Genomic DNA, 12,447 nt, shown 5'->3' with positions numbered 1-12,447 from the left:
GCTATCCTGATTGATTCATAGTTTTTTTTTTTTTTTAAAGTATATACAGAAAGAATATAAAAGTTTTTCTGAATTTAATGTAAGTAAACTTCTAATCTTAACTTCTCAAATACTTGATTTATAGTTTTGGCTCCTTCACATATTTTCCTTTTCAATTTTAAGATTTGTCAATTTTGCCTTCAAAACATATCATTTTTTAAATTGTAAAAAGTATTCAACATATGCAGAAATAAAAAGCATTTTAAAATTGAGGTCAGTGTACTTCTACTTGTTTGGAATTAGTTTAGCTCAATGAATCTGGTACTCTTGAGTAAGGATAGGTGGTAAGTATATAAGCAAAATTTACTCATTATGCTTGAATTTGGGGTAGATTCCAATCCATCATTGCCCTGGCACATGTCAAATACTATATAAAAAGTCAAATGCAATGTCAAATCCAAAGCCTCAAAAGAAAGAGTTCAGTTCCCAAGGGAAGTGACAGCTTAACAACATAAAACTTTATCTGGAGTGAGGGCATTAAATTAGTACTGTAAAACAATATACCGAGGATTTACAGAAAGACCTGGAGGTTCCTTCAATAGAATCATGGAACCACTGGTAACCACTAGTCTATAGTCCATGTCTATAAGTCTGTTTGTTACCAGTGGGGTGGGGGAGGAGGGGGCAGGTAAACGGGGTAAAGAGGATCAAATATAGGGGTTAGGGGGAGGGTGAAGTGGGTAAAGGGGATCAAATATATGGTAGCTGAAGGAAACTGGACTTTGAATGGTGAACACACAATAGAATATACAGATATCAAATGATAATGTACACCTGAAAATTATATAATTGTATTAACCAATGTTACCCCAATAAACTCAATAAAAAATAAATAATATAAAGTAAAAAAAAAAAGAGTCATGGAAGCTTTTGAACTACCTGTTTTATGGCCTTATAGCTTTAATGAACCAAAGGAAAACTGAATTTGTTCCGAATCTTATCCTTTATCTCTAAATAAGAAAAAAGCTATTCATTTTCAGGGTAAAGTTTTATGAGTCCGTACTTCTTAAGCCACATTTAAGGAAATCATCTCTTAACTGATTTTGGATGTCTCTTCATCTTGTATATGAAACTCCAGCAGATTTAATATTTCATTCATCATCTAGTCAAACACTGCGCATGCTCTTCAAACCAATCCAATTTGGGATCTTCAACGTTTTCTATGTCAATAAAATAAAGTGTGGAATTAGCAGATTCAACGAAGACCTGTTTTTTCCTTGTCACATTGGTTGTCTAGACACCATTGATTCAGTTTAGGAGATGGGGAAGTATAGACACTTCTTGGCCTGAGTCTCCTAACAGTAGTGTTGTAGAAGGGAGACCGAGATCATGAAGAGACTAGACTGGCTGTTGACTGCAGAGCACTGCCACTTGCCTTAGTGGTGGCATTTGCTGGTCTTGGGGTAGTTGAAGTATTGTGGGTGGGGTTACTTAAAACTGTTACAGCAGTCGTTTGTTTTGAATAAATCTGCGGTGGTAAGAGCAGCACCAGAAGCAGCAGCCCCAGTCTGAGCCTGGCTACTGCCACTCTGCCCATGTCCACTCGGTCATTGTGCGGCACGTCTCACTGGATATGGAGTGAGTGGAGAACCGCAAGCTCTGGGTGGGCACAGGCAAGGTGCTCACCTCTTCTTTATCTATTCATCTGTTGACAGACGTTCAGGTTGCCTCCATGTCTTAGCTGCTGTAAATAATGCTGCAAAGAACATGGATTCACATGTCTCTTTGAAGTAGTGTTTTGGGTTTTTTCAGATAAATACCCAGAAGTAGAGTTTTAAAGTCTTTTTTGTCTGATATAAGTATCGCTACCCCAGCTTTATTTTTCTTTCCATTTTCATAGAATATCTTTTACCATCCCTTTGCTTTCAGTCTGTGTGTATTTTTCAGTCTATAGTGAGTTTCTTGTAGGCAGCATATGTGAGGGTCTTGTTCTCTTATTCATTCAGCCACCCTATCTCTTGATGGGAACATTTAATCCATTTACATTTAAAAAATTATTAATAGATATGTAGTTACTGCCATTTTATTATTCATATTTTTGATCTTTCTTTTCCTTCTTTGTAAAGAAGTCCCTCTAACATTTCTTGTGATACTGGTTTGGTGGTGATGAACTCCTTTAGCTTTTCTTGTCTGAGAAGCTCTTTATCTGTCCTTCAGTTCTAAGTGATAGCTTGCTGGGTAATCATGGTCCTTGCTTTTCATCACGGAATATTTCATGCCAATCTCTTCTGGTCTTCAAAGTTTCTGTTGAGAAATCAGCTGATAGTCTTATGGGACCTTCCTTATAGGTAACTAATTGCTTTTCTCTTGCTGCTTTTAAAATTCTATCTTTGTCTTTAAACTTTGGCTTTTTAATTATGATGTGTCTTGATGTGGGCCTCTTTGGGTTCATCTTGTTTGAGACTCTCTGAGCTTCCTGGGCTTGTATGTCTATTTCTTTCTCCAAGTCTGGAAAGTTTTCCATTATTGTTTCTTCAAATAGGTTTTGAATTCCTTGCTCTTTCTCTTCTCCCTCTGGTATCTCTATGATATGAATGTTGGTATTCTTGATGTTGTCCAAGAGTTCTTTTAAACTATTTCCATTTTTTTTTTTTTGGATTATTTTTTCTTGTCGCTGTTCTGATTGTTTTCTGCTATCTTATCTTCTAAATTGCTGATTTGATCCTCTGCTTCTTTTAATTTACTGTTGATTCCTTCTAACAACATTTTATTTCAATAACATTTGTAGTCTTCATTTTTGACTGGTTCTTTATGTTTTCTATCTCCATTTTTATGTTTTCTACCCCTTCGTTAAAGTTCTCATTAAGTTTGCCTACTCTTCCCCTAAGTTCATTGAGCATCCTTATAATCAGTGTTTTGAACTGCATCTGGTAGAGTTCAGATGCTTGTCTCCATTTTGTTTAGTTCTACTTCTGGTGCTTTGTTCTGTTTTTTTTTTTTTTTTATTCTTTTAATTTATTTTTATTTTTTAAATTTGGGAAACATTTCTTTGTCTCTCCATTTTAGCTTCCTCCCTGTGTTTCTATACAATATAGGTCTCCCAGTCTTAGTAGAGTGGCCTTATGTAGTAGATGTCCTGTGGGACCCAATGGCCCAATCTCTCCCTATGAGTTGTGTGTGCCCTCTTGTTGTAGTTGAGCCTTGGTTGCTATTTGGACATCATTGGGGACTGACTTGTTGTGAGGACTGGTTGGTGACTACAGTGGAGGAGCTGTTGTACAAGGACTGACCCTATGGATCAGAATTCACTTTAGCATGGCACTGGTGCCTTCCCAGTGTGCCCTCTAGGTGTGTCATCCTCAGATGCAACCCTGGGTGGTGCTATGGCTAGGTCAAAAAATGGCTACCAGGAGCATGCCAACCCAGGGACCTCCTGGGAAGAGCCTCACCTCAGGCCAAGTTCAGCTGCATTCTGTGCCCTGCTTGTGGCCACCTGGCATAAGCCACTAAGAAATCCTCAGATGGCCACCTCTCACAATGGCCTTGGGTTGCCTTGAGAGGCCAAGCCACAAACTGAGGCCAGCAGCCACAAGTGTTGAGCTTGGGGATGCTCAGGGAGAGTTACAGGGCATGCTGAGGCCAGATGCCACTTGTTTGGATTTTGTTAACTTTTGAGTGTTTTAAGAACATGGTGTGCTCCAAGAAAGGTCCGGGGCTGCAAGTTAGGTGGGTTGAGGTCTCAGGGAAACATTAGGGCAGGGCTAATGGTATTAGCTACGTTGATGGGAACTTAGATGTGGTGCCTACCTGTGTCTGCACACTGGGAGAGGGGAGAACTCCATGAAGGAACAATGGATTCTACTGCCACTTCTGTCTGAGAGAAAGCTGTTCCTTCAGCCCTTGCCCTGAAGCCAGACCATTGAGATCCTTCTCGTATGTCCCTGGTTCCTTTTAAGCTGCTGCCTGAGCACTGGATCTCAGAGTGAGTGAGTCCATCAGTAAGTAAGTTTGGGTACAAGCCCTTTAAGAGGAGTGCCTGGGACTTCAGCTGCCCTTCATCTTACTCAGCCACAATCTCTGCTGGTTTTCACAGCCAGAATCTGTGGGACTTTCTCTTCTCTGCACTGGAACCTGGTGTGGGGCTGGGACCCCTTGCTCCTCCAAGGAGACCTCTGCAGTTGAGATATGCCTCCTGATTTTTAATTGCCACATGTGGGTGTGGGACCAGCCAGTTGACCATCTTCATCTCTCCTACCAGTCTAGAATTGGCTTTGTTTCCTTAGTTGTAGAACTTTTATCCAGCTAGACTTCAGGCAGTTCTCAGTGGTGGTTCTGTAGTTTAGTTGTATTTTTGATGCAGTCCTTAGAGGAAGAAAAAACAGTGTTTACATACTCTATCATCTTGACTGGAAATTCCATTCCCATTTCTTTCTGAGTCATAAAGCATAGCTGTGCCTCTTGATTTAATAGTACACATGCAAAGTTTCTCTTTACACATACTTCTGATGTCAATTCAATTAGTATAAAAGATTTGATGAGAAAAATCTTCTTCATCTGTACCCCACCCATGTTTTTTTCTGTGTTGGCTACATGTCACATCACATGATGAGAGTGAGAACTACCAGAATTGTGAGCAACTAAAAGCTTTCACTTGGAGAAAGATGAGAAAGACAGGTTTTATTCTAAGCATATTGGTGTTAAAATAATCCAAATCAAATACTGAAAAGAATTTACTTTTAGTCGTCAAGGGTGCCGTTACTTTCTGAATATCACTTGTTAAAATGCAAATTGGATTAAATCAATTCAGAAAGGCTGTACTTGACAAAGATATTGAACACCTAAGTTGACAAGGTCATGCTAGAACAAAGAAAGCTAAATAATATTTTGTTAGATATTGAAAATATTTTTTAAAAGGTAGTCCTGATGTTCATATGTAATTTTTTTTTTTTTTGTTTTACAAATTTGTTAACTGACATCTCAATTAAGGCATTGCTTGGGATGACTCTCATTTATATGGGGTTAGTTATATGTAACAACAACAAAAAAGAAAATATTTACAAACTATGTGAAATAAAGCCTTTTTTTTTCCTGAGTAAGGGGAGAACTGTAAAAGCTTTGTATTCCTAAGTACAATTTCTTTTATTTGTATCTATTTAGTTTAAGGAAAATGGTGTGGCTCCTATGAAAATTAAAGCCCACAGTGACTTTTGTTCCTGATGCCTTCTTTATGCACCATTTTTTCTTTCTCATCTTCAGTAATCCTTGTAACTCTCTTACTCAAATTTGTCTTTATGGAAAAAAAAGCATAAATATGAATTCTTTCTACAAATATTTATTGACCGACTACTGTTTACCAATCACTTTTCTAAGCACTTAGAAAATAGGAGTGAACAAACACACAAATCTTTGCTGTCATGGGTCTTATATCCTACAGCTCATGAGAGAATGGTAACACAGAATAAAATGCATACATCTTGATGATTACCAAGGGCAAATGCAATAAATATTTTCAGTTCCTGTTTTCTTTTTTTGGAATCTCATTAAGGCTCAAAACTACTCATGCTGCCCCTAATTCTTGTGTGAGGAGACAAATATTAAATAGTATAAATAAGTTAAATAGTTGAAGATAAGATGTTATATTCAAAACAAATAAAAGTATTATAAAGAGATGGTGTGTATGAGTGTGCAGTTTTAAATCGAATGACCAGGTGAGACTTTCCTGAGAAGACAATAATCATGAAAAGATCTGAAGGATGTCAGATAACTAGCCATTTTAAATTTGAGTTTCTTATAATTAATTAACATTTTTTCAGAGCAGTTGGGAAGCTATAATTAATTAATTGCTGTTCTAATTTGTTAACTAATATTGTTGGTAATTTGTCCAACAGGCCTCTGGAATCAACTTAGTTTATGACTATTGATGGATGTAAATAGGAATAGGCCATGTTAAGGAAAGAGAACACTAAGGGTGACAATTAGGAAGTGTCACAACAATACAAGTGAGATAAAAAGAAAGTAAACGACATTGACGTTTTTCCAAAATGTCATTTTTTTGCCAAAGTGGTCAGATATCTGGCCCCTCCCCCCGTTTTTGTAGTCCTTTTATTGTTCCTTATTACCTTCAGGATAGTACCCGAACCTCTTTATTTCACATTAAAATCTCTTCAAAAATTGACCTCTTGCTGGTTTTTCTAATGGGTTTGTCTGCGTTTCAGTAAAACTTTATTTAAAAAACTAGGTGGTCGACCAAATATTTATGCCATTAGCTGTTTGCCTACCCCTGACTACTTTATGGAACTCTACCATTCTTAGTACATGACTTCTATTCTAAAAGCTATATTGATAGAAACTACTCAATTTGTAGCCAACATATCAACATTCCAGATAGGAAGTTGAAGGAAAGAAAAATGCTGAAAAAGAGCTTGCCACCTGTTTCTTCAAATACAAATTTTCTACGTACCTCTCCCAATATCTACTTATATTTCATTGGCTACTTCTCCATGCAAATAACCTGAGGAATGTAGCTGTTTAGATGGATATATTTTTATTCAATAAAATTAGGGTTCTGTAACCAAGGAGTCAAGAGAGGATGAATATTGAGTGGACTTCTAGAAGTTTTTTTCATATCTACCAGATTCCCGTCACCCGATGTCAATTTCCTTGCCTGTTGAAATGGGAGACTTAGAACCACACAGATTTGTATTTGATTTTCGTTAGATTCCCAGTGCCTATAATGCCTTTGGCATACAGAGGGGCTCAATAAATGGACTTTTGTCATCACTAGCTATGATTTTTGAGTTGGAGAAAATAAAATCTGTTTCTGGCCCATTTAATCATTCATTAAAAGAATATTTCTTGCTTCCAGAAGTGAGATAAGTGGAGAGTCAGTCTCAGATTGGGACAGGTATCCAATTATTGCTGTAATTATTTAGATACAACTGTTTCACCCTGTCCTTGAATCACTTCAGTCAACATTTAAAGCCCCAAAAGACAGAGTCTAATGTGTCAAATGTGACTGAATCATCTGTCTCCCTTTGGTTAGGAAAGACAGGACACCTTGTTTTATAGTCCCACTAAAATTGCATGTAACTGGAGAAAAGCAAATAATTAGGATGAAATCAATATAAAGGATGATATCAACAGGAAGAAACAAGGTAAACAACACAAGGAAATGTCCATCACACATTCCCATTCCTTTTAGTTTGTAAAGGATGATATCAACAGGAAGAAACAAGGTAAACAACACAAGGAAATGTCCATCACACATTCCCATTCCTTTTAGTTTGCATTGCTTCCACAAAGTCTTGGTTGTAATGTAAGAGCATTCCCTGGGAGGAAAATGAGATCTAGTAATTTGGCCTCTGCTAACACATCAGCATCTTCATTTTTACCTAAAGTAGAAAAGGATCATTTTGTAAAAGTGAGTGCAAAAACAATGAACAGATGAGACCAACAAGAACAGTTTTTTAAGGCAAAGATGACAGGTTATGCCAGTGAGGTCCTGGGACTGATAATGGAGAACGGTAAAGAAATTCTGAAGAACTGTTAGGCCCAATAAAGGTACCATGGCTATAGGTAATAGCATCTGTATAAGCTTTCTTCCAAACATACAATTGTATAAACTCTCTAATTGTTTCTAAATGCCTCATTTTCTACAATGATCACACTGCCATTCTGGTTGATTACTGAGCAACTGAATATTATTTCTGATAAAAAGTTGAAGTCATATGGAATTTTACTTTGTCTTTATAGATGTAGCACTGAAAGTAGATACCTGACAACCCAGGAATTTATTTTTAAGCATGATTCACAATAGTAGATAGTAGTATCTACTATCATGCAAATCTGTTAGACATTTGGAATTGCTTTTATTTAGTAACTTTTATTGAGATTTTAAAAAAATCGTAAAATTAAAATTATTTTATTACTAGAGAAAAAAATTTATATGATCTGCAAAATTGATTTGCTTGGTTGTGAATATTTGTGTTGGTACCGAAGCTCATTTCAAGTCATTGCTGGAAATTTGGTACACTAAGCAGATTGTATGTGTAAGGAACTATAGAGCTTATGTAACCTCATTTAATAATTTGGGTCTAAATTTTTTATATTATGTTTGTTTAGATATTAAAAATTGATGAGTTGTGATTAATAAAAATTACTACCATGTCTGCTCTTGGAATAGGAAGTTTATGAAATTAAACAAAAAATCTACTTGTATAAAACTAGGCTCTATAAAATTCTTATTACATTTTGTATTCTTGATCTTATTTAGTTCTATGATTTGACATTAGGAAATGTATGCAAACATGCCATTAAAGGGTGAATGAGCAATTAAAGTTTGAGCATTATGTAAAATAGAAAAACTTTACATGATTTAGGAATTAAAAATCCTTAACATTCTATATTTTGTTGACTCTCTTCTTTCTGCAAGAATACTAATCTTTCGATCTTTGTTTCTATTTTTACAGTGCTTTGATACATTATTGAAACTACAATCTCACATCCACAGTGGTTTCATGTTGACAGATTGCATATTCTAAAGCTCGATATATTTTATCATGAAAGATGTCTGGTGGAAACTTTGAAGCATAGAATTCTGCCAAACACCTGAATAAAGAATTTCTCACCTGGTATGTAAGAGCCCTCATCACCACAATGACAAACCAGGAAAAGTGGGCCCACCTCAGCCCCTCAGAATTTTCTCAACTTCAGAAATATGCTGAGTGTAAGTATATTGATTTTATTTGACATTTGTGCTAAATAAGGTATTGTTGGTTGACACAAACAGATTACAGATTCTGTTCAGCATCAGGATAGATATAGGTGTATCTTTTGTGTTTGCAAAATAGGTTGGTTGGAGACTACCTTTTTACCATGAGAAAAAGGAAATGATAAACTTAAATCAAACATCAAATCTAGGAGAAAAGAAACAGCATGTTAGATGCAAAACTAAACTTGAAAACACTCCAGATGTAAAAGAAGTAAAACACAAGATAAGGCAGCCTGGGAGAATGTAGACTAGTGAGGCTGTAACCAAGGAGAAGGATGACAGGAGCATAAAAACGGTAATAAGGAAGTAAAAGGAGGAGAAAAAAAATGGTGATATACTTGAGTTAGTAGGACCAGACTCAGAGAGATCAGGAGGAAGGAGAAATGTAAGGATTTTTTTCCTCCTGTTTGTCAGCTTAACGTTTCAGAAAAAACTGGGAGTAGGGAGTCATAGATATATTGTGGAGTTGGCAATAGAGGTTTAAAAAAAAAAAAATTGTCAGGACCTTAGGCCAACTTGTTTAGTGCATGCATTTATACAAAAGATAGGCTGTGGTAATTTGCTTTATAGTAAGGTATTTTTAAATATTAATTTATATATATATATAAATATATAAATATATAAATATATATATAAATATATATATATATATATATCTCCACAGTAAGATTTTGATTACAAGACGTTTGTTTTTACCATAAATTTTCAGGAACATGTCTGTTTCACAAAATGAGTTTCAGCTCTGCATACAAATAGTAGTTAGGTCAAGGTAAAAAAAGAAGTAACTAATAAATAAGAGACATTAAAAGGATTGGAAGACGATGAATACAGAAAAAATAACTTGTATAAAGAATGTAATAAGAAGGGTTGAGAGTCAAGGGAATAACATTGTATTGGGAAAATAAAATGCTAGAAGTGAAAAGAGAGAAAAAATCAATTGCACATAATAGTGAAAAAGACAAAAACTGAAGCAACTGGTGATGCTTAAGCAGAGAGATGTATGGCATGTAGGAGGATAAGTGTCAGAAATAAATTGAATAGTATGAAGGAGAGGCAGAGAAAAGAGTTAAACTTGGAAGAGGGATTTGGAATAATAAATAGATGTGATGATAACAATAAATAATAACACACAAGTACATGTTATGTCAGGAACATTAATAAACACAATACATATTATTTGAAAAGGCCAACTTTACAGATTTTCTAGAATCTTCCTAACTTGAGGGCTCCAGTACTCTGGGTGAAGGTGTAAGAGTGCTGCTGGGTATTTCCAGGAAAGTCACCAATTCATATAAACATATGCATTGTGTTAGTGAATAATAATAAAAACATAACTATAATATGGAGGAGGGATCAGAAATTTTTGACATCAAAATGTGGTCCTCATACTGAAAAACTGTTTTGAACCACTGAAAGCACAATTTATTCATTTATCACATAAAGAAAATTTAGCCCAGAATGGCTGAATTCTTGTCTATATTCTTATATTCAATATTTTGTAAACTGATTTAAATGATTAACCTATGTTTTCCAATTTCTATATGCTTTTTGTTTTTTTCTCTCCCAAATTAAGTAAATATTTTTCAGTATCTTCTTTAGGGAGAGTATTCTGTTTGGTGCTGATGGAAATGCAAATATGAACAGGTATGGACTCCTCCTCCCATCAAGGAATTTACAGTTTAATGAAGGCTAAAAACTAGTAAATAGATGACTATTTCTGATCAGAATATTGTAAGGGCCACAAGCAAAGTTTGGTGTTCTGTAGGTCTTTAGTATTCAGTTCAAGAGGGGAAAAGGGAAGTCTTTATGAAAGAAATAAGGTTTGAGATGAATCTTGAAATACAGGTTTAAGGTAAATGGAGAGAAAAATGATATGGATAAAAATGAAAATTCAGCATATGTTTAAAGAAGAGAGATGATTCACATTTATTCACACCACAGATTAAGGGAGTAAGTGGAGTTAAGGCTGTAAAAACAAGATGGAATCAAAATATACAATGCTAAACCTGAGTTAGGCAGTGAGGAGTAATTGTAGGGTTTTAAGAGTAGAGTGATATAAATAATGTTATGCTTCAAGAACTTCGATTGAAACTATGAAAATAGAATGTGCTAATGGGAAGAGACTAGAGTCAGTCAGGCCAGTAGGCTATTGAAATAGACTAAATAATGCGGATGTTTAAAAGTAACCAGAAAAGTGGAAATTTAGATTAAAACTAACAGAGGAGAGCGTGGGAAATAATAAAATATGAGAATTTACAACTAGATATATATTAGAGAGAGGTCTAAAATTTAGCCTAAAGATTGAATTTCAAGGATGGGAGATTTTGGTGACATAATCCTTTAGTACAGAAAACATTGAGTTTGGTTTAGGTTTATTGAACTTGGCTTAAATATTAAAAGCTATTTTCCAGTATTTGAGTACTTAGGGAAAAAATGTCTTATAGGAAACTTTAATATAAAATAGGTAAATTATTGCTATGATAGCTAAAATATCATTTATAATGACTTGCTCAGATACTCAAATCTCATTTGAATTGGTTATTAGACTTCAATACTAAAGTTTTAAATATATTATAGACTACTACTTTTATTTTATTATCTAAGAATATGGGGGTGCATTTAATTATATCATAAAAATGCTTTAATTTAGTAATTAATTTGTATGAATGCCTAAGAAAAGTAGTAATAAAAATTGTTATAATATAAAAGTTGTAATATTGAGACAAAGGTTAATTGGTAGTAAGAAGTAGCATGGTGAGTTTAAGAACTTTATTAAAATGGATTTTATGAGAAGATATATTAACTAACTGCAAATGAAAAAAATAGTGATGAATTCGTGGTCATTAGATTTGATGCTTTTAAAATAACCAAGACAACATGAAAAGTGCTTAACTTAATACTCAAAGAAATGTCCTATATAATTAGGAATCTAAGGCTGTCATGATTAGAATGTATCCTCATATCATAAATTGCCATGGTCAAATTATAATTGAAAAGACACTTATCATCCTGCATATTATAAAAAAGTAGTATATGTTCCATGCTATTTAGTACATGTGATCAGTTTATCAGCAGCAATTAAGGATCAGACTTTTCATGTCATGATGCAATGTGGGCAAAGTGACATTCCTCCATATTCTTATTATAAAAGTGGTATATTGGATACTCTTTCTGGATTTTAATTGTTTTGTATCTTTCAATAAGAAATTATTCATATGTGTCAAATGACTAAATAAAAGAACAAGTTATTGATTTAAGTTTAAACTCGTGACATGCTAATATACACGGTACATATCAAATAAGTGTTTTATCTGCTTTTTGGAGACGGGCTGTGAAACTCTTCAAGTTGAATGAATTTATGGAAACCCCTACTCCAGCAAAAACAAATCATTCAATGTTGAACCTAGGGACTATCATTTCCCAAAGTTATCTGATTTGGGATTCTCTCCATAATTGCCACAATATACCTGTGTCTTATTTCATTCAGGCTGCCATAACAAAGTACCATGGACTGGGTGACTTATAAACAACAAAAGCTTATTTCTCTCTTAGTTCTGGAGTCTGGAAGTCTAAGTTCAGGGTGCCATCATGTTTGATAAGATCCTTCATCTGGGTTGCAAATTATCAACTTCTCCTTGTATCCTCACGTGGTGGAAAGAGCAAAAGAGGAGCAACAGACTCTCTAAGGACTCTTAAAA

General features: G+C 34.8%; 1 protein-coding gene across 6 annotated transcripts in view; it reads left to right on the top strand.

The window, feature by feature from the left end:
- Positions 1-12,447, top strand: part of DGKB (diacylglycerol kinase beta) — a 581,858-nt gene that overhangs the window by 46,075 nt on the left and 523,336 nt on the right. For 5 of the 6 annotated variants that reach the window (XM_039862425.1, XM_039862430.1, XM_039862426.1 and 2 more), the window contains exon 1: positions 8,635-8,704. In XM_039862425.1, the coding sequence (XP_039718359.1) occupies positions 8,635-8,704 (70 nt within the window). Of the gene's footprint in view, positions 1-8,447; positions 8,705-12,447 lie in introns of those variants that run through there. The other variant, XM_039862429.1, reaches the window with a different exon arrangement.

The sequence above is a fragment of the Pteropus medius genome, unplaced genomic scaffold, assembly GCF_902729225.1.
Source record: "Pteropus medius unplaced genomic scaffold, Ma_sr-lr_union100, whole genome shotgun sequence".
Lineage (NCBI taxonomy): Eukaryota > Metazoa > Chordata > Mammalia > Chiroptera > Pteropodidae > Pteropus > Pteropus medius.
Note: the sequence above shows the minus strand (reverse complement) of the source record. Positions and strands in the feature narration are given on the sequence as shown.